Genomic DNA, 23647 nt, shown 5'->3' with positions numbered 1-23647 from the left:
CCACCAACACTCCATAACCACCAAGCAAGCCTGACAAGAAGTGGCTGCCAAAGGAGACTCACAGTGATGATTCCCTACATGTCTTTAATGAGCTCAGATATCACCACTACAGGCAGGCTCTACATTATAGACCACCTACTGTTTTTTTCTTTTTTATTAATAAAATCCCCATGCCCCTTGGCTGCTGAGAAATCCTGGACCCCTGTGATGGAAGCTGACGATGCCAACAACCCAAGCAGAGAGCAGAAGCAATTAGTGTGCCTTAAATAGAAGAAACTGCTACCATTTCTAAGAGACAGTCCCAGGGTCACTTAGGCATAGGCTGTACAAGCAATATTCCAAAATCCAAACCAAGACTCCTGATGACAAGGACTGATGACTCAATTTCTGCCATGCATCAAGTATTACCATTGCTAAGTTGTACGATCTCAGATATAAGTAAACAGACTGCATCATCTCAACAGGCTCGTAACACAGAAATATGGAAACAGTGAGAGCAATGACAGTATTATTAGTTATTTCAATGTTTGTGAAGGCTTGGAAGATAGGGAGAATAATTTATCGTTCAGATCACTGCTGAGGAAGGGACATCGTTTTTAATCAGTCAACAAGCCGCAGTCAGCAAGGAATGCTACAAAATTCAGATATTTTGACTAAAATTTCTGCTGACCAGCAGTGAGACCTATGTCCCGAACTGCCTTGTGATGTTTGTTAAATGACTGGTTTGCAAGAGGCAGTGTCAGGACCGTTCAGCATTAACATTCATGGAAACTATCTAAGTTGCAAAAAATCCTGACAAAAATGTAGCTGTGCCCACGCTCCCTTACCAAAATGTAGCACTTCACGAGGTCTTGGATTTACCTTTCAGTAGTGATCTGAGGCTGGATCCTGAAAAACAGGCCACAGGGCTGGCCCATGTCCTCAGCACCAACACCAGAAATGTCAAGACCCAAAGTCAAGACAACTTTGCAAGCTGAACCGAAGTGAATCAGCCACACTGTCACTCTCAGTTAACATCATTGTACCTGTATCAACATATCTTCAAACAGCCCTGTCCAACAGGGATGAGGCTTCATTATCTCAGCTATATCAGTAGCTAAAAGGCTAGATAAAAAAATTATCACTGACAAACAAGGTTATCAGTTGCTTCAAGTGGGATTGTTCAGTCAGGAGAAGAGGATGCTCAGGGAACACCGTATTGCTCTCTACGTATACCTCTCTCCTGAAAGGAGGTTGTGGTGAGGTGGGGGTCAGCCTCTTCTCCCAGGTAACAGCAATAGGAGGAGAGGGAATGGCCTCAAGTTGTGCCAGGGGAGGTTCAGGTTGACTATTAGGAAATTTTTTTCTCTGAAACAGTGGTCAGGAAAGGTAATAGGCTGCCCGGAGTGGTGGTGTAGCCACAGTCCCCGGAGGTGTTCAAGAAATTTCAAGGCCAGGCTGCATGGGACTTTGAGCAACCTGGTCTAGAGAGAGGTGTCCCTGCCTATAGCAGGAGGGCTGGAACTAGGTGATCTTAAGGTCCCTTCCAACTCAAACCATTCTATGATTCTATGAAATGTTTAGATGTGGTACTGAGGGACATGGTTTAGTGGATGGTAGGTGGACAATTGGACAAGATGAGCTTGGAGGTCTATTCCAACCTTAGTGATTCTAAGGTTCTATGATTCTTTCCTAGTTATTTCCTTTGGATTTTTAAAATAGCTTTGACAGCTGTGGACACATTTCTCACTTATGTTTTCTCGCTTTCTTTTTTTTTTGCAAAAGTCAATATTTGACTGTAGGAAGTTGTAATCATTTAAAAGAGAAAACATATCAAATGTGCCTAAGAACTATCGGGCTTCAAATCTATAATCAATCCAAAGTAAGAGAGTTGATGTCAAGAAGCAGCTTGTTTACAGATGCCTTTTGGCAAAATTAGTGCAGTGTAACACTTGGCTTCCAAGCAAACAATCCCATAATGGAGCTCATCAATGGCACCTAGCAAGAAGTCCCCCTCTGGTGACCTCCAATTTATTTTCTCAAAACACTTCACAAATATTTCATCAGTCTTCACTCTCAGTGTTAAGTAAGGGGATGTCACTTTAAATATGGAGCTAATACATAGCAATGTGGTGTTCAGGACAGGATGTGACGCATTGATTCCTACAGCGCATGGAGAAGCTTGGTGGAACAAGAGCGTAATTTGTAATGACTACAGCAGCCAAAAGGAAACGTTCCTGCCTGGCACCTGCAGGAGATCATCTTACACTCTGAATCATGAGAGTGTGTGATTGCTGCAGAGTATTTTAGTGGCCAGGAAATAATCCACCCACATTTTTTGATTCAACCACTTGCACCAGTGCGTTACCAATACCCAGCTGGCTGACAACAGTGTTTGTACACTTTGTTAACATTTTTCCCCTTTGCTTCCTATGTGCTGGGACAGGATTAAAGGAAAAATGTTCCCTTTTCATTAAATCATTCATAATTTGGAGGTTAGTCAAGAACCTGATAATTATTTTCTCATCGAAGAAAATCAGTCTTAGATTTCACACTCGTACCTTGAATCATCATTATTCTTGTCATGCCTTTTTGGCCATGCTACACCAAGCACTTCCAGACAACTGGTCCTTAGAAGGAGAGGATCTCTGTTCATACTATTAGTAATCAGGGGAACAGTTATTGAAGATACTTCAAAATTTGCTGCTGCACTTATGAGACATTCTCTGTAAAATCCACACAAGAAATTCTCAGAGGTAGACATCCACACTTGGATTTCAAGCATATCATCATAGAAGCTATCATGTGCTATTGTAGTGACTCCGTAAGTAATCTGTTGCGCTGTCACTTTAAAGAAATATAGTCAGGCTGATTCAGAACATTTAAATGGTGATTTGCAGGGTGAGAAATGTATCAACCACTTGGTATTCTCATCATGTCAAAGACACCTAGTTGTTCAGCGCTTTCTGATAATTTACCGCAGCCAGTCTGAGCCAAGTATTCATTTTGCAGACTGCAGAAGAGTTGCACCTACTTTAAAACAAGCGTGAAGAAGGGAGAAAATTAGGTCCTTTGCTCCAGTGGTGTAATGCAGACATTTAATCCATGTAGCCCATCTCTTTTTTTTAATTATTATTTTATTACTTTTAGTATCCAGACCTCCGCTGGCTGTCCTAAGCACTGACAAGGGACTTGCCCACTCTAGATTCTTTCACTACAAATTGTCTCATGCTTTTACCAGCTGTGACAGCTCACAGATAGAAATCATAGAATCACTGATCACAGAATCAAGTGATTTCTTCTCGTCTACTCAGAACAGGGGGGAAAAATCAAACCTGTAACTTTCATGAACCAAAACAAGGAGAGCTTAACTTTAATTTGGGTCTTCAGCAAACAGTGTGATTGCCTTTGGGAAAACAATGCTAATTTATCGTGTTCATTTCTGGAAATGCTGTTCATAATATTATTAATAGGGCAGGTGTCCTCCTGTTTTCAAGGGAAATTACGTCATTTCTGTCCAACAGGTTGACTGAGATGCCCCATAATATAAAACTGTGCCTTTAATTGGCTAAAGGCATGCTTCCTGAAGGTGGGCAGCTCCTTCACCTCCTGTCAAATAACCTTGTGGTCATGCATTCAAACAAGTAGAGCGAAGAAGCTACAATAAAATAAAAGCCACAAGAACAAACAACAATAAAGAAAAAACCAACTACTCCCAAAGGACAATGGCTGCTTGCTGACTAAAACCACAGAAAAAAAATTGTAAAGGATAATTTGCTCTGTAGAAAACTGTAAGTGCTCTAATCATAGCCAGGGTCACTGTGATGTCTAAAGAACCACCACTGAAGTGTCAGTCCTGCCACTGAAAGCAAGCCCGGGGCGGCTTGGGCTTACACAGCCCCGAGCCTCATCTTGCCCTCTTGCTTACATCTATGATCTGTGTCTCCAACAATAGCTGCGTTTCCATGCAATGGGGCAGAAGGCCACACCACTCCTCTGAGTACTTGAGTTATTCTAAATAAGCAGAGCAAGAAGGAATACTGTGCCACACTGTTCCCTTGTTTTTCTTCTCAGACACAACAAGCCTCATCACCCCTCCTTTTGCCACACCAGATGATGGGGCAACAGATGCTTGAAACAAGGACTGAAGACAAGTATAGGGGTATATACTCAGATAATGTATTTAGGAGAATACCCTCCTAAACATGAATATATAAGCTTCAAGGTAAGAAGGGGCAACTGCTGTTTGCCCATTACGCTGGGGGCTGTGCTGAAGGGTCAATGCACCTTCTACACTAGCTGATAACTGAGGACTGCCAATTCCTCATGGAGTTTTCAGCATCTGTAAAGACCGAGTCCTCAATTTCTCAGCATCCGATACAGTACGCTAAGGTCACATTGCAGTGTGACACAGATCCAATGACACAAAACGTCTAGACTAAAGAAAATTGACAACCTCCACCGTTTTAAATGTATACCAGATGAAGTGAAACATCAAAGGAACCCCTTCTAATGGGCTTTTTGGCATGTGGTCCTTTGTTCTTAACAAGTCAGCACCAGCTGCTGTGTCCATAATGCCAAGTCAGTAATGTCCCTGGCCAGATTCTCGGCTGATGTAAATCAGTGTAGCTCCTCTGAAGGTGGCTTTTTCTATTGGTTGGCATCAGCCAAAGGTCCAACTCCTCATGTTTAGCAGGTGCGTGCCAAAGTAAAATCTGCTGTGCCATATTTCACATTTCTCCTGTCTTTACCGTCCCTACTGCTGTGCATATTCTCAGGCTGAAGAATTAATTAGCAGCATCTGTGTAGCTCCTCAAGTTTCTATACAATAAATTCCATACTGTACGGAACAACTTTCATCGAATTATATCTTGTTTTATATATATAAAATACACATACATGTATACGTGCATATATACTAATCTTATATTCTAGGCTATTGTATGTTAACTTGAATATAAACAGAAGGTCAGGTGAGAATACCAGGTGGGCCACATTCATTCATTACAGCATTTCAATTAATATTTAATAATCGAAAGTAAATACTTCAAATACTCTTTAGTTTTAAGACTTCTTACATTAGCACATTCTGATGACTATGAGTGTATATTAGTTTAAAAGTAACCTCCAAATATTTTCCCAATATACAAACGTCTCAAATACCAGAGGATTTCAATGCATTTTTCAAACTAAAACATTCTGTTTTACAGGCAGTAGCATACTGAAATCCCACAGTACCCACTGTTCTGATTTTACTGCTATAAAAGTGTATATATATACACGCTCAGATAGATGTGGACACAATATGAAAAGTTTGAAACTAATTAAAATTTAGTTACTTCCTCCTAAGCATATATGATGCTGGCTTCAGTAGTAGTTAATAAAACTCCTACTTAAGAAGGAAAGAAACTTTATAACTGTCTGGGCCCTACAACAATGCAAAATGCCAGATCCCATCTCAGTTTACCATCCATTATCTTGTATTGCTTTAATTAAGTAAATTATGCTTTCAGGTCACCTCTTGGTCAGTTTGGAGAAAAAATATAAACAACTGCAATACAATAGTAGCTCTCACTTTTGTCTTGTCCACTGATTTAAACGTACTCTCTCCGTCTTGAGTGCTATCTGTCACCACTACGCCATTTCTGAATTCTGCAGGAGGATGGATGCTGGCAGTGCAGCCCCTCTGAGACTCCTGTTAGGGTTAGCCCCTGTGAGACCCCTGTTAGGGTTTGGGTTAGCCCCTGTGAGACCCCTGTTAGGGTTAGCCCCTGTGAGACCCCTCCATGCCCAGCACTTAGCGCCGCTGTCATAGCACCCCATTGCATCACATTCACCTCCAAATGCTGACTCACGAGAGCATCATAATCCTCATTTCCCTATTTCAGGGTAACTTTCATACGCAGTGAGTGCTGTATCCTCCATATTTCCCACATCTCAGCATAGGGTGTGACAGCCAGTGCAGCACCTATCGACACAGCTGGATTTGAATTGATCTCCACCACAGCTATTCTTCCTTAATAACTCTGCACGGCAGCTTTGGGCATGCCAACAGAAGAAAAACACAGGTGCAGACATTATAAGAGTTGAAGTGCTAGCAGAAATCATTTCAGTTTATAACAAAGTCGCAGTTTGTGAAAGTGCTTAGGCATCAAGATGTTTGATCTAAGCTTAAACAGATAAATTTAAATGTTGGATTTTATAATCTTACATAGTAAAGTGATGATTTTGTCTAATCAAGAGGTCAAAATGAATTTAAATGTGTCCTTTTTCCTTCTCTTTGCCCCTTTTTAATAATTCAGCCTAGCGTCAAGTAGGTAATATATTGTAAAAGATGAATAGAAAACTAGATATTCACTTGGAGCACGTTCTTCATGGAGGGTAGGTGAGAAATTAAGATTAAAAATGCTCACGTCTTTCACAGAAACAAGACTAATCTTCTCATTTTTAACTTACCTTGTATTTATGAGACATCAGCTGCAGACAGTAAAGGAAATTGCCACATTGACCTAAGAGCAGCGTTAGCAAGTTCTGACAGCTTGTTAAAAGCCATGACCGAAGGCTAGGAGATCCACATCGATTGCCTGTGACAAGGACCTCACAGAGTCCAGCCAAGGCTTATGCTTGGCTGTATCTCTCTGAGGTGGCTCCTGTGGCTCTTAGTGGGGACATTTCACATTAGTATGTACACATTCCTTAAGCTGCCCAAGAGACTTAGATGCCGACCGCTCACTAAAAGTGGATGCAATCACCTCTTATGCCTGTATGTCTTTCCACATCTGAAGACTGACTTCACACAAAATATGGATTTTCCAGCACTTAAAGTCCAATTTCTTGCCAGAAGCAAAGTATCCAAAGCAATGGAGCCAGCAGAAGGTAAAATCCATAGTGGTGAAATCACAAGGCCATAATCAATCCTTGGGATGACGTAGCATGAGACATAGCTTTGAATGTTAATTGAGACCTGGAGTTTCGGATTTTTAAGTACAACTACCATCCATGAGCAAAGCCCAAGATTTACATTTCTTAATATGCCTAAAATATCCTTTTCATAGGTGGCAAATTGTAGAAATATGTACCTCCGGAGATTATCTGGCTCAATCTCCTACTGAAAGTATGGCCATGGATTAGGTTATCCAGGGCCATGTAAAGCCAAGTCTAGAATACTTGGATTGGAACATGAAATCGTATGCGTAATACTATAAGAAGACTCGGCGTTACTTTAGTGAAGTTGCATTAAAAAATTAGGAAAAGGCACACCAAGGAGGCCATGACTCAACCAGCTCCGTAGGAAAGAGCAAAGCCAGCCCCTGTGAAACAGAAATATGTGGGCACTCATTCCTCCTCAGGTACTGGTAAGACAGCCTATATATTCTGGAAACTACATTTACAGATTTCATATAGAAAAGTCTAGCCTTGAATGTAAGTGTTCTATTTTTTGGCCATGGTGATATTATTACCACTTTTATTTCTGCTGGCAGGAATCTGTTGCCTACAGCTGCAAACTAATATAAACTCATACTTTCTGGGTCACCAGAAATGTGACAAAGAGCTCCCTGCAGTTCCTTCATCCATAAGATAATTACATTAAAGTATTAAGATGGTGTCAGTAGTTGTTTGTTGCCTCTTCTTTTCCAGTTTTCCTTCTTCTTAAACATTTCATTTCACAGATATTTAATTGCGTGAACATATAATAGACCTTAATACACATAGATTTGAGCTAGTAAATGTTGGAGGAAAAATATATAAAAAGAGTTGGGAATCTATAATGGTATAAAGGACTTTGCTGATGGGGTAGTTACTTCACTGTAGTCATAAAGCATCGTCATGCAATACAGGTCCTGCAGTTTTAAGCTGAATACGCAGAAGTGCCACAGCACAAAGCAGGAAGGCAAGTGCCCCATTATAACTTTTGTTTCTCTCCATACTTAAAACTAGTCTAGGAAAAAAAAGCCAAGAAACAACAAAAACAAGCAAAGATGACAAGCTGTAGGACTGAACCAGATCTGCACCAGAATGGAACGTTGGATCTAATAGATCCCTTCTGTCCCTCACTTCACAGATTTTGGAACTATGGAGAACTCTGTTTTTCGTTTTCTCCCAGGTTAAAGTCATACCAATTGCCTTTCATTTTAATGAGCAACGTGGATGTCTCGTGAATTTAACTGGCTTTCTTATGATATGTCACATTTAATGGCCGTCGGCTATGCAAGAGCTCATTACTTTTGGGATCGTGGTGAGAATGCCATTTTTTAGCATTATACTGGCTGTTTATAAAATTTCTCACAGGAAAGTTGTAGTAAGTGGATAAACACCTTCTTATATATCACAAGAGGCCTGATCAAGAGAAATATATATCTTTACATTCTACATTATTGCTTATACAAATGGTGGAAGCAGTTAAAAAAGTAACACTTCCCATGTTTATTAACACCTGTATTCTTGCATATACAAATGGTGGAAGTTGTTTTTAAAAAAGCAATATTTTTCAGCCAGTTACCTCACTTACTTCCTTTTTCCAGTAAAACTAGGGAACCATGAGCAATCTCCTGTTTCACTTTCTAATTACTTCTAGTAAAAGTCATCCTTCCATGGCCACTGCTGCATTGCCAAGCCCATGAGAAATCTCAATACCATTCTAACCCTTGTTTTTTGTTTTGTAACACAGAGACCTTGGATGGCATTGAATAAGGCCTTGAATACGTAGCACTGCCGATTAAAATCTCAGGAAGGCACTGTTATTTTAAATTAGGCTACTATACAACAAGTCCCTGGCCCTGATAGTTTTCTTTAGTGGTAAAGCAGGAGGCCTCTGAGTAAAGCAGTGCCTTCTCACCATTTGTGCCTTGATAATTGCAAGAGCAGCAAGTGCAGAAATAACAGCAAGGTGCAGAGGAACAGAGCAGAACATGTTTTGCACCTTGCTCTCGTCCGTCAGAGAGCAAGCAATTCCTCATCTTTCTCTTTTTTTTCCCCCATTTATAAACTGGAAAGATGAAGGTACAAATGGAACTTAGGAAACAGCTTATGCTCACATGCCTGCCCTTACATCAAAAAGGACATATAAGTACAAGGTAATTGCAATTAAAAGTAGCCCAAGGTCACAGGATATCAGGGTGGTAAGTTCTAACCTTAGTGCGTTTGGCAAAACCAGACTTGCTCATTGACATTCTTCTTGTCCACGCTCCCTTCCTGATGAGTCAATAAACTCAGCTGTGGTTATTCAACTGCACCGTAACATAGCTGCTGCAGCCCAGTGCAGCAGAAGCAATGCCACTCTGGGCACAGAGCAATCCCCACAGTTGCTTTCCCGAGAGCAATGTTGTGAAGAAAATACTGAGTTTGCAAAACACTTGGAGATATTTGGAACAAATGTGCTAAAGTTTTGCAAAATATTTACTTTGCTTATAGAGGCCAAGGTTTATTTCTATGGCCTTTCTAAATAATAAATCTGAAAGCAAGATCATTCTCAGTCATAAGGAGCACAAAACCAAGCTCAGTGCAGCCATCTCATTCTTAGTCTCACATCTTGACATTCAGCCCCTCTGTAAAGGAAGAATTATTTTGGGGGGCTAAACGCATGTTGCTGAGAGAAAAATAAATAAGTTACACTTATAAAAGGTTAAAATAGAGGTTTCCAACTGTAAACACAGGCAAAGTTTTCTCTGTCACCTGGTGAGCAGCGTGCATCATTAGCGTGGCAAATAGATTCACAGTAATCCTGGAACTGCAAAGGTCTGGGTTGTGTTCTGACTCAGCATGCCTTTGCAGAAGCAAAGATTACTGTTATCTGCTCATGTAAAATCATTGTGGTGGGTCTGTTTCAGCCTGAGCCTCTGCTCCACCAGACTGAGGCTTATGGAAATGACTTACCTGCCTCACCACTTGAATTAGAAAGATGGAGAGAAAATGTAGCGCGATAGCTGCCAGACTGCTTATCATCATCTTGCTTTGTTGTTGTTGTGCTGTTAGGTCCTTTGGGTACATGCCCAGATGCTGGAAGTTCAGAGGCACAGACTCTCGTCAAAGGGCATTTAGTAATCAAATAGCCTTCATTTGTTGTCTGTTTATTAATTACGTTACGTTCTGTTAAATGCGCACTCCTGTCTGTTCTGCATGGAGTCTTGTTTTCTCTCAGGAGCTTTATCTGAAGTATCTTCTTTATTGACTCTCCATTACCTATACCATCTACTCCATCTGCTGTTAATCTAGACGAACTACAATTTATATTGAAGGACAACGCTGATCTATACATTTTTTGGCATTTAATTCGAGGTCGGTCGAGGCACACGTTGAGTGACTTGTCTATGTAATAGATGGAATTTGGACACTGCTGAGAAACACGAAGGCGGACAGACGAGATGAACGAAGGTGGTACTTTCTCCCTCCCATCGCTGCTTTGAAGACCTGCACCATTCTCCCCATTTCTGCGGCTGAAAAACCTCTTCCGCAGCTCTTCACCTAATTTTGAGCAACGATCAGAAGCCCTTGATGGAGTGACTTTGGGGTTTGCTTGGTCAGGTGAAAGTCGGTGGCGGAGGGCAGCAGGGATCTCGCTCGTGGTAGGGGACACAGCAAGGGGCTCTGGCACAGCCCTGGGTCCCCAGTTTGGGTCACTGGAGCCCGCGGTGACACGCCTGGCCGTAATAGTTATGGAGGCAAACCCCTTCTGCTGCTTTTGACATTGCTTTCCATCTGTGATGGGACAGTCTGATGGAGAGGTGGTATCATCTAAGGATGACTGAATTTCTAATCGGCTGGGAAGTATCGTAAATGTGCTGTTAATGTTTACTGAACCACGATTGGTCAAAGATTGCTTTGTGTGGCAAGCACTGGGCTGGGGGGTCACAGCCTGCATCAGCAAAGCAGACCAATTTTCTTTCAATTTATTCTCATCAATCATCTGTGAAATGACTACTGGTGAAATCAATTTTCTATTTGTTGATGACAGAGATTCCTGCAAATGAAAAGATTCAAGTTATCAACATATTCTATCATAACATATGTAACTACTTCTCATCTATCACACAAGACAGTTTTGTTCAAGATCTCTTGCTAAATTTCTATTTATACTGCTTTTTCCTCCCTCATTTTAAAGCACACATTCTTGAAATCAGCTCTGAATTGTCTGGGAGACTCCAGTGAAAACCTTATCCAGTGTAAAAATATATTTGAATTAAAAACGTGTATCCTATACTATTAATTTCAGTATTTAACCCATTGCTGCCATTGGGATTTGTGGCTGCTCTGTTTTTTAAAAATTGACACGCTGAAGGCATTGACTATCTCAGAGTCTAGTCTTTCATTATGGCCTGCTAGGGTTTTAAATGCATTCAAGCGTGTTAGAGATCATTAGCCTGAAGGTTCCCGTGTGCCTTCACATGCTGCGGAGAGCACATGGGCATCAGTCACTGATGCTTTACAACCTCACTGGTAAAAAAAAAAGCATAGAAAAACTTCCCCTTGGTCCCTCTGATAAAAGAGATATTATTTCCTACAAATGCCACAAGTACAATTTTAATTCATCGGTCCCTTCTTGCTCATCAAATGCAAAACCACATTGTCCAAGCTTGACTGACGGTGGTCCAGATTCACATTTCTGATCGTGGCAGTAAACATCTTGATAGACCATATATTACTTCATCTGATGGGACAAAAGTGGTGCTTCTACGTTAAAGCTATTTAACAGAGAGTAAACCTGAGTTTAAAATCTCCTGCTATTATCATCCACAAAGCTCGTCACATAGGTGGTATGCAATAAAGCATCTCCTTGCTGCTCTAAACTGGCTCATTAAATTGCTTCTGCCCCATGTTCCTAGATTTTGCAGCCCTGACAGATAAAAAGCCCACTGAATTGTCATGCAAAATCTGAGGATTTGCTCTGTAATGAAAGTTCATTCAATTTAATTTAGAGTTTAGGTCCCATTTGGTAGCCCGTACTGTTCCTGCTTATTGTGCATTCAACTCAGTCACCTCTGAGCATCTATATCATCTGCTAATCAATGCCAGTGCTTAACCAGTGTTTCACCCTGCTCTGAAGCCCAAGGGAAAAACCATTGCTGAGCTCCTGTCCCCTGTGCATGGAAATAACACAGAATAATGGCTCCTTTTGTAGCTCTTGGGAAGGCTGTTTTGGGAACCCAAATAAGTAGAGTTAGATCAAGAGTTTATTAACAAGGTGAAACGTCAGGTAAATTTTATCTACTCTTTAAACCAGCTGCCTGTGGTTTTGACAATTCAATAATTTCACAGCCCCAGGGAAAGCATTTTCTTCCTTCTTTGTAAAAACATTTGCCTTATGTTTTCTGCACTGCATTTACTTCTACCTATAGCTTTCAGACCTTTGCATGACTTCCAAAACTCTCAACTTCTCTACGATTTTTATGAGCACCGAAGAAGGTTCCTTGATACACTTCATTCCGTGGATGCATCTCTTGTTGCAGCAGCTGATGTGACATTTATTTATTCCGTTAAGGGCTGTACAGATGGAAACTTCTTGCAAGAGTCCAAAAGCATGTCAAAACTTATCTCTATTAGCTTCAGATACAAATTTTAGGTAATTCACTTCTTCTTTTGCTGCTTGAGTAAACCTACCCTTCCCTCCTCCCAGCTTCTGGCAGAGGAGTGAATCTTTAAGGTTTGATCAACTGATCCTATGTTCTTTGGGAGTTTTCAAGCCTCACTGCATCTTGTGGAAAAAAACATGCACTTACACCAAGTAATTGTGATGAACAGAAAACCTCAGGCTTTCCCCTGAGAACATCGGAGACAGCGTACTGGTAATTGGGATACCACTTGTTTTAAACTCCTGGGAGGTTTTTAACTACTTTTTTTCCCAACAAAACGTGTGGGTTTTTTTCCCCTCAACAACAGCACACTGAATCACAACCTCTTAGCCATCATTTCATTTGGCTTTTTGGCTACGTAAGCTGAGCACAGGGAAACCAAATCAAGTCTAAACACACTGTTCAGCAATCAGCAGCTGTTTTTAAATCTAAATGCCTTCTGCTGACTCTTATCTACCTATTATTTATTCATCCTACCTCTGTAGAGCTTGGTTTTCTCTCCGCAGCGCTCTCCTGCTGTTGGCCTGTGCCTGTCCCGTTACTGCCCCACTGCTTCCATGCTGCTCCTGGTAAACAGACACAGGGAAAGAAACGTTATCACCGCCATCCTGGAGGAGATGAGAGATAAAGTGTGGCTTTAAGCAGAGGGCAAGCAGGAGGGAGAGCGCTCTGATAAGTGATCTGCCTGCCCTGGGAGCTGGTTATGGGAAGGATCACGTTTCCCCCATTCTCAGGAGAGGGCTTTGATCACTGCCAGGATGCTGTTGCAGAGACATGTTTGGGGACAGTTGCACAACCTGTACAGGTCTGAGCACACCTTGTATCTCTTGGGTTCACCAGGCTGTAGGCATGTGTGTGGATTAAGCAGGGGAGATGGGATACAGCTTCAACAAATTTCCCTTTTGCCTGATCTGCAGAACCTGAGAGCACAAATGAGCCCGTTAACGGACTGGATGCTATGAGACTCCTTTATTTTGGACCAACTTGTCTTCACATTTAAAGAACGACAGTAATTTTGAATCATATGCACAAATACCATTATGTCATTTCCAGTTCTGCGATAGCTATTACATCAATCTCTAAGCTCGTGATCAGTGCTGTTTCCCGTGAGGGCTAGCCCTGCCACAGCTTTTCACAAGAACTAATTGCCATGTAACGCAGAATCTGGGACACTGCAATGGTGCATTACATTGGCCGTCAGTAGTTACGCTAGAAATTATATTACTTTCTATATGGCAATAAACATCTGAGATTAATTTCCAAAAATTCTCTATTTGGACTGAAATCTCGTGACATTACTGGCTGTTTCTTCAAATCAAGTCACTCCACCAGTAAGATTTTTTTCCTTCTTTAACTTAGGCTGCCTCAGACGTAAGTTGATAGCTTTTTAGTAAGCAGAATTGCAGTTTATGTATAGCAATATATTAACAAATAAATGTAAATCAGCTTCCCTTTAAAAAAAAAGGGCCCGTTATTATGTACCCATCATGGCAGGCTTCATGCATGACTCTGGGTACAGCTGAAGTGTAGAAATGAAATAGGGGGAAGATGCCATGTCTGTCCTCCATTAACAGATGTCCTTGAGTCCCATCACAGGACAGCAATCACAAAACAGGTTGACTGATGAACTTTCTCCTTTACTAAAGTATACCTCACTGATACAGCTCCAAAACATCAGTGCCACTGTATATACGCATAGCCGGGAGGAAAAAGGGAGGTTTGCCCTTCTCCTCAAGCCACAGAAAGTTCTGAGGAACAGAGAAAACATCTGGACTCATTAGCCACAAAAGGGGGAAAAAAAGAATCCAGAAAGTAGCTGGAGTTGGAGGGCTCACTGCACTTTTATTTATTTATTTAACAAAGAAATAACACACAGTTTAATTGATGGAAATGCAGTGAATTAGATCATGGTAACTGCTGGCAAAACCCATGGGTGAGATGCCGTCAGAGCCTGCTTCTCATGGTTGGGATGCATGGTGAAAAGGAGGTGCTGCAGCAGAGGTGGTAACTGGTAGCTGGGCTCTATGGAAAACTAATTGTCAGCGTATCAGTACCCTGAATACATGTGGATAATTTCACAATGACAATCTGCATATGAAACCATATGCTGTCTTATATTTTTAAACAACTAAATAGGAAATAACTTGCAGAGAAGGATAAGAAAAAAGTTGTTGGACTGAGTTAGGGCAAGACACCAAGGAATCCAGAGGTTTCACAAACAAAGCAGACGTAATTAAAGCAAAAACTTTGCTATAACATTTTCCTCAAATACTTTTGGTAAGAAAACCACAGTTGTCTCAGATAGAGCTGCAAAGCTACAACAGGAGAATATCAACTTGTGAATGTCAACCAGTGCACAAAGAAATCCCAAAGGCTGGCTGGAGATAAATCAGACCCTGAAAGCCATGTTTTGCCAGATGGTCTTTCATGAAGTTCATTCAAATGTATTTTCAGCACGAGAGAAATTACTGAATGCCACAGTGTCAAACAAGAACAAGTTGTCAAAGACCACACAGTATATTATGTATAATCTGTAAATTACTCTTAACAAAGTAACCTCCTGTGATGGTTGATAATCTGTAGGTAAGACCTTCCAATTTCACACAGACATTTTGAAATATATTAGTTAATTCTTGCTTGTTTAACTTTAAAAAAGGTAGCTCTTTCTGGAGAAGTGAAGGAAATACGTATTTTCTTTGCTAAATCATCCAGAGGGGAGTTTTGCAGTGCCTTTTGTACTCTATCCTGTGCAATGACATTCTCATATTATTACAGATATTTTACTCCTGCAAAATTCTGACTTTGGTAAGACATTCAATCTGGTTGCTGAAAGAGACTAAATAAATGATAGCGTTGACAAAAGGTCCAGTTATTTTCGCAATATTAAGTATAATCTTGGAAGCATCACATTTGTTAACCAGCATCATCAAAACAAGTAAAAACTCTTAGAAAAGAGCTTGAATCTGTGTTTCTAATGACAGCTCTTCGGGGACCACAAGTGTTTAGCTGTGTCCCAAGCAGAATTTTCATGGAAGTTCTCATTGCTGACCAAACACATTGCACTGTAACTCTTGTTGCACAAAGATGTGCAAAGTTCAGTCTTTCCTTGATGCAAAAGCATGAAAGAAATGGCATTTCAAATGCTTTCCATCTCTGTGGGGAGCATGAGAAACTTATTTCTGAGTCGAAATCTTGAGGATTTTCTTAACCCCCCACCCTCCCCAAGACCTTCCCTTCCCACTGCGACCCACCTCTCCAGCTTACAAACAAGAGATGTGATGAGGAACGAAGGAGCAAACGCTGGCATATAAACTTTGTCCTATAGCATCCTCACTGTTTTTAGTCCCCCTGCCCCCATCCCCAGTACTCTTTGTTGAACCTAATGATATGCTCCTTGGCAAGGCATCTGGACATCCGGCTACAGACCAGGGTTTTCCTAATTACAGAGTGCAGCTGGAACCAATTCTCCCAGTCTCGAGTGCCTGGATGTCTGCCTCAGGCCAACTGGCAGCCGGCTCAGATAATGATTCAGAAAATATGTACTCAGAACTCAGCTTGCAGATAAATTGCAAAGGTGAGGGTGCCGGTGAAAAATAGTGCACTGAGATTATGTAGCACACACAGGACAGTCTGGTCTGCAGCCAACAAAGATCTTATACAAACTTCAAGACATACATGAAAACAAGCTAAAGATAATACTATTTTGCCACTGTTTCAGGTCTTTGCTGGAAATCATGCAGGCTGCCGTGCTGGGATGGCCTTTGGTGACAGCCAGAGTGACACCAGAAAGAGCTGGAATCACTTTAGAGCTCTGATCCTGGCCTTCTCTCCAGTTTTTGTCATGAAAGTTGCATATTTTATTCATTTACTGTTCATATGCTGACAAATTTCAAACTCATGTCAGCACTTCTGATCTCTTCTGCTCTGCTCAAGGACCCATGCTGATCACGTCTGAGGTCCCATCTGTGCCACCAGCATCACCCCAAAATGAACTCCTTGAACTTCCCTCAAAACACCATAAAACAACTCTGCAGAATGTACACAATGGTATGAGAAGGGGAGAACTAAAAAATGCTTGTTTTTCTAGATCTTTATCCCATCATCTAAAAGACCACCAAGGAGTCCTGGGCTCCCTCCCAGGTCCAGTAGTTACCCAAAGAGACTCAAATTTCCCCCTCAGGACCTGGGAGCTAAAGGACATTGATGGCTTGGCTGTAGGGTCAAGCACAAGAGCAATCACTCTGTTAATACAATGTCTTTGGCATAACTTAAAACATTTTTAAGCCATTTTTTTTTCTGGTACATATTATTCCTACATTATCTTCAGATAAACCCTATTGTTAAAAACAACTGGGAGGAATTCATTTATATTTCATTCTTTTTATAACACTATATTTATTTGAATTTTCTATGGCTTATTTAATTCAAATACCTGAGGAAAACAGTGTCATCATTAAAGATTCACCATTCTCCCTCTCCATAAGGGCTGGAAGAGATCATTATTCACTTCCTGAAATCTGAAGTGAGTCATCCAGAAAAACTATCCAGACATTATAGAAATGCCTAAGATGAAAGTCAAGTCAGAATAAACACCAGAACCAAATCCACTTCTCCTGGTCTTCTTCATGTGTCATAAAGAAACAATATCATAAAATTGCAGAGAGATGTCAACTCTAAAATAAATCTCCAACAACCAAGCTACAGCTCACAGGCACAGTACTAAAAGTAGAGATGGATAAGCGTCGAAAATCCCTCATTGTATTTATGTCCCTGCTGATATTAAATTGATTTACAGGAGATCTGCTGGAGAACGTTGACCTTGCTTGTAAGTGGAGAGCATGATGCATCTCCGGAAGGTGCTGGCACAGGCACAGTCATGCCATCCTTTAGGGACATTATCCTAGGACTTCATAAGTGACATTGAGTCCGAGGAAGAGGCGAGGAGTTGTGTTGATGACTGTCTGAAGGCAGCATCCCAGTGAAGATGAGGCACAGGCATGGACAGGAAGGAAGGTGACCTCATAGCCACATGTGGATCTTACTTTCTTCACGTATTCTCATGAAAACACACCTGATTTTTATCTCCTCAGGATTTGACACGCGACTACCTTCACGTAAGAATAGACAGCAATTTTTTTCTAAGTTAATATACTTAAGGAGTACATGATGTCATCCTGAAGGCTCAAACAAAGCTAGAAATCATGGTGTACTCACCCATCAAGAGAGGATGGCAGAGGGAGAGTACATCAGTCCTGTTACAGCATCTTTACTCTTTACTGCACTTCTTCTTACAAGCACCAGACACCTACTTACAATGGGGGTCAAAATGCAATAGAGATTTAAAAGGAGAGAAAGGAGCTGCCAGCTCTTTTCTTGAAATCTTTCTTGCAGTGAAAAAAGCCGAACCCAATACAAACAAGTACATTGCCACAAAAGGAAGTGTTTCAACACAGTTGTACAAAGATAACAGTATTTTAAGGTAGCTGTGCTGGGAAGGTTTTCAGATCAGACTAAGCAACAGTGCCTGAAATCATTTTGGTCTGAACAGAATTCATTATGTAAACAAAGTAGAGAAATATTTTTTTAAGATGTCAGGATGGATTGTCTTCTATTAGAAGTAGCATCATGAGATTTGTTAACTGAATTATCTTTCCCTGCTTGCACACCTTGAAGCTGTAGCTGACTGCCTGCAGAGATGATTACAGGATCCGCCACGGAACGGACAAATGAGTTCTGGTCTGCTATCAAAAAGCCAGAAGTCGTAAATCTCTCATTATCCATGCCATTAGAAGCAAGGTGCTCATCAGGGGGCTAGAAAGAGCACAGGAATTATATCTTGACACCTATGCATAAGAGAAAAATATCGTGTTTTCATTATGCATTGCCATTACTCTTTATCTTCACCTAATAAAGTGAGGAATCTCCCCCAGCATATCCATCACAAAAACATACACACACAGCTAACGAAGCAGATTCTTCACTTTCTCTTTTTCCTCTGCCCTGTTCCACCAAGATTTTTTGTTTGTTTTGTGTTTATTTGTTGGTTTGGGTTTTTTTTTTTTGTTTTTTTTTTTTTGGTTTTTTGGGGGGCACAGGGGGGTGGCAGTTTTAACTTTCAGTATTATGGAGAGAAATGCATTTCTAGGTTTCTCTAGGCAGCATAAGCTTACCCTAACAAATCTCATTTCCCAGAAGCAGAGACTAAGTCACCAAACCTGCTGGTGCCCATCTGCGTGGGCATAACTCAGGCCAAAGACTCAAATGGGAGCACACAGAAAGATTTAAACTGACGTAGATACCATTTCTTTAGTCTAAATAACATGGTCTGGCTCTGGAGCTCCCTACTAGAGCTCTTCAGAGATCTTTATAAAATATAGTAGGAATAGAATGGGGAAGCTCAAAGAGAAGTTATTAGAGGGAGGATATCTAAGGCACAGAGAACTGGATTGGATGATGATGAAGGATAATATCACATAATGGCGAAATCATACTTCTCCATTATTTTTCTTCAGTACTTTCATTGTAGAAATGGAAGAGATGTCATAAATGTCACAGGTACACATTCCTGTGGGAGCGGGAAGGCAGAACTTGGGACATGGAGTGAGTCATTGAGCTCCCCAGTGCTGGTTAAGAAGCAGAAACCTAAAAGCTCCATGGCTTCCCCACTCTGATGACTGGTGGACAAAAAAAGAAAGAAAAGCAGTGTTGTCCATATGTTTCACTGGCATTCTGGGAAATGGATAATTTATATAATTTGGACAAGTTTTCCTAAGAGGATTTTGCAAAGCAAAACAACCAACAAACAAACTCTTAGAGGGTGAGGACACCTCTACAAGTAATACTTCCAAGTCTGATTCCAGCACAAGGTGCTCCATCCCCAAAATGAGAAGGGACATGAGAAAGCACTAGCAACAGTGCAAGGGTGATGACAGCTTTGGTTTATTGTCAAAATTGTGGTTTGATGGATTCCCCCCCACCCAAGACAAGCCTTCCCTTAGAACCTGTTGTACCATTATTTGGCATATGTCAATATAAAGATGCAAGTAATAGAATCATTTCATGCAGAAGGAGGTATTAGAAGGGACACTCTACCATTCTCAAAGTTCCCTTCACAATGTTTTATCAAGGCATCCATATTTCAGTGACCATGTCCCTTTCTGAAAGCACAAGAATGTTTAAGATAGCCAAAAAATTCTTCAGTGACTGTAAACATAAATACTATGCATAAGAAAACAAAGGAAAAGCAGTACTGTAGCCAGAAAGTATATTTATGAGGAGTTATTCTAGCATTACTACATGTATTCATGTAAAGGTCATAACATACACAGAATTTAATGGTAGAAATGAGTTTTCTAAATAAAAATTCCACCGGTGTTACTCAGAACTGGTAGCAATTATAAACTGTGTGCATTTGCCTAAAGCAGCTTATGCATAATGGGAACTAGAGGTAATTCAATATTTCTTACATTTCATCTGCTTTTGAAAGAGCATAACTTTAAGGTAAGAAACTGTAAATATGACAAGAGAAAACCTGTGCGCTGTCTGCATTGCATGCATTTTGTGACTTAATATATATCCTTGCTGTGGGGATTTTGCTTTATTGATTTTCTTTCCTGTTAATACTCTTAATACAGTGGTGATAGATGCAGCGGGTACAGATACTTTTGTCAAGATATCAAGATAATTGATTCTAATACACATCTATGTTAGTCCAATCCTGTTTCCAAAACAAAAACAAAACAGAAAAAGACAGGATGTTCGCATGAGCCAAATTTGACACTAAAAGATTTGTACAATGGAACTAAACTCAGTGCAGCACCAGTCATGCCAGATTTAATATAGACTTTTCATGTTACTTTTGTATAATAGAAGCATTCAGTTTTGTATAATACTTGAGATATTATTTCTTTCTGGAAAGTCATTCACATTAACTGATGTGATTGCAGACATCAGAAACAGCTTGATTATACTGGATGCAGTAGGCTAGAACCAAAAGAAAAAATTCAGCACTCACAGGGTAAAAACACAAAAGCTAGGGTTTAAATAAGTGCAAAGCCTAAAAAATTAGACTTCCAAGGCTCTAGCTCAATGACGAAGCAAGTAGTTTTATTTTACATAATTTAAGAGTACACAGCTCCCACTGTTTTCAGTCGCCACTGACTTGCCTCAACTCTAAATCTAACCACGCTTCACGCAACTGAACGCGGTAATTATTCTACCACATAAAACTTTCCAGTTGGTGAGATAATACCTACGTTTGCCTTGTGAGGGGACGGTGAAACAAATCTTTGTTTATGGAGTGTTTTTACCACACAGCCGTGCTTTGTTTGATCAGGAAAATCACCCTTTTTGAGGTCCTCCACAATAGGTCTAGAAACACAGATCATTGTAGAGATTAAAACAGAAACGTAGCAGTTGGAAGATAAAACAGGGCATCGCTAGGTTCAGTAGAACTGATAACAGGTAATTGCTCTTATTTTTTTTAATCAGTCTTTTAGTGAAAAAAAAAATGGACAGTACAGAATTGAACCTCAACTTTTAGTGTTTTCTAAGTACCTGTTGGCAAGAAATGACATGGAGAATTTTCAGGCTCTCTTTTGGTGGCAGACATCACCTGAATGAGAGCACATGGAACTGGGAGCCACCAGCACCCATGGACCCACAGCCCCAGCAGCCCAGCCAGAGCTGGTGGCCATGGCTGCTTTCCCAAGAAGAAATAACCTGCTGCCTAGCAACAACCCAAAACTCCTGGTTGTTTGTATATGCCTTTTTTTTTTTTTGTGCACAACTAAAAGCTTTTCTACCAAATTATTCTGTTCAGCAACATCAGATCTGCGACAGATGGGTAAGAAAATGCATTTTACTTTATTTGCGGCAATGTGTCCCTGCTCTATGGTGTTACATTCATAACACGCACATGAACTCCCCAACACCTTTTGATGCAAAACCAATCTGGGAAATATTACAAAATGTGAGTAGTTATATTCACAGTGGTTGTCTCCCAGGAGCTACTCCTATGAATAAAGTCATTCACATACCTACATCCATAAATACATATCTGGATAGCAAGACACAATTATGCTTGCATTAAATTTGTCCCTATGTTTTAGAAGACCCGACTTTTATCCTAATTAATTACTACTAGTGCATCAATTAAAAATAACAACAGGAAAAAAAAGAAAGATAAAAAGAAACATTTTTCTACCGTGCTCTCTACTTGGATTCAATTTTTAGCTTGATTTTCAGAACAGACTTGTTTTATGTTCAGTCCTTCTGTCTGTCCAACCTGGGGCTTTGGATCTCGTGGGCTGCTTCAACCGATGTAACAGAAGGGTCAATAGCTTATCTCACTGTAAAATTAAGTAAATAAATAGATGAAACGATTTTGCAGAAACGAGAGGCTACCCCAGAGGTGGTTCTCCTTTCCTTGACTTACAGCTGACTGACAAATACTCCTAATGGCCACTCAGGTCACTCAGAGTGCCAGAGGGAGCACAGCTCCTGTCCAGGAGCATCAAGGAAGAACTGGGGACAGATAAAACAGGGTAGTAAGCAGATGCAGGGTAAAGCTCAGGGTACTGACTCATGGCCTTCATCAGCTCTGCTCCACACAAAGCCACTTCTTCCTTGGTAGCCTGTATTTTCAATTCCATCTTTTTGTTTTCATTCTCTTAAAAAAAAAAAATAATACAGAAAGCTCATGCTAAGATTACGGAATCTGAGAGGATTTTCAAAACCATAAAGTTAAATGCTGAATACTGGCCTAATGATACTGCAATTGTTTGAAGTCAGGATTGCTGTACCTTAGATATAATCGCATACATCTGCCCCACTTAAAGTCACATAGCAAATCATAACTGGACTAGTCAGCTTCCTAAATTTGCCTACTATGATAGACACTATGTTGGAAACCTACATTTTACTGCAGATAATACCTGGAACAATGTGGTGTAAAGCAATAACTGAACAGCTTAGGCTGGTATAACAAAACATTGAAGTAACTATCTACCAAAGGCAAAATTAAGTTGTAATGGATGATTACAGCCACCACTTTGTTTGTCCTACAGTTGTTCTGTTCAGCAACAATCTCTGATCCGCAGCCAGTGCATAAGCCATTACATAATTCAGCAGCACTCTGCATCCATCGCAGCTCCCCAGCCAAATTCTGGCCCCTCTCAATTTCAGTCTTTCTGCCGGGCGCTCTGGGAGGAGAATTGATCCCAAGAGTCTCTTCACGTTCAGTAGTTAGAGAAGACAGACTGTGCTGAATGTGCTTTCAAAAACCTCTTGGTCATCACTATCATTCTCTCCAACATTTGCTACCATTAAATGCTCCCACTAGAAGCTGCAGAATGAGCTACAGGACATTAATGAGCATTTTCAAGCTCAGCAAAGGGGATGCTAAGAGCTCCCATGCAGGATACACCCTCTGCTCACTGCAATGCTCATTTTGGATGACTCTTGTGTACCAGGTGTTGTTCTACCTCAGACCAAGAGCAAGCACCTTTCTGCAGTGGGGGAGATTCATCCTCATGCAGACAGCCAGTACAAGCCCATACACCCTGGCAAAGGAGAGCTTTGGGTGGAATTTTCTATTGGGAAAACTGGAAATTTGGGTTAGACAGAAGACTCCACGTAAGACTCTATCTGCATTGGCGTGATCCTCACGTAAACTGTATTTCAAGATTTCCATGCTCTGTTTTGGCCCGTCTCCATGTAGAACATGCAGCACGACTCTCCCTTCCTTGCCTTCTCTAACCCTAGAGAAAGCACTACGGAAGAAAATCCTTTGGGACAGCCCGTATTTTTCTGTAGTAAGTTGCAACGATTAACACGATCTTCTTGTGAAGGACTTGGACATACACTGTGCCCATGGGTTACTCACTGCCAGTCACATTGACTCAGTTAATATATGTACCTTCTACCTGGTATCTGAATCCTTTTGAAAATACAGCTCTCAGCCCTCTCTGCCCTTTGTCCAGACACTACAAAACCACCACAGGTAGCTCTGAGAGTGAAGCACTTCAGTTTTAACCAGACCATAATATCCCTCTTTCTAGAAATAACAGATTTCACTTCTCCATGTAGCATGTGCCCTCTAT

General features: G+C 40.8%; 1 protein-coding gene across 8 annotated transcripts in view; it reads right to left on the bottom strand.

The window, feature by feature from the left end:
- The window catches only part of C5H10orf90 (chromosome 5 C10orf90 homolog), an 89030-nt gene that overhangs the window by 18623 nt on the left and 46760 nt on the right, over nucleotides 1–23647 (bottom strand). For 6 of the 8 annotated variants that reach the window (XM_021398951.1, XM_021398950.1, XM_021398945.1 and 3 more), the window contains 2 exons: nucleotides 13023–13111; nucleotides 9853–10936 (listed from right to left, as the gene is read on the bottom strand). In XM_021398951.1, the coding sequence (XP_021254626.1) occupies nucleotides 9853–10882 (1030 nt within the window). In that variant the 5' untranslated portion in view covers nucleotides 10883–10936; nucleotides 13023–13111. Of the gene's footprint in view, nucleotides 1–9852; nucleotides 10937–13022; nucleotides 13112–17759; nucleotides 17783–21101; nucleotides 21172–23647 lie in introns of those variants that run through there. The other 2 variants (XM_021398948.1, XM_021398949.1) reach the window with 2 other exon arrangements.

This window comes from Numida meleagris, chromosome 5 (assembly GCF_002078875.1).
Source record: "Numida meleagris isolate 19003 breed g44 Domestic line chromosome 5, NumMel1.0, whole genome shotgun sequence".
In the NCBI taxonomy this organism is placed as follows: domain Eukaryota; kingdom Metazoa; phylum Chordata; class Aves; order Galliformes; family Numididae; genus Numida; species Numida meleagris.
This window is presented reverse-complemented; position numbering and strand designations above follow the sequence as displayed.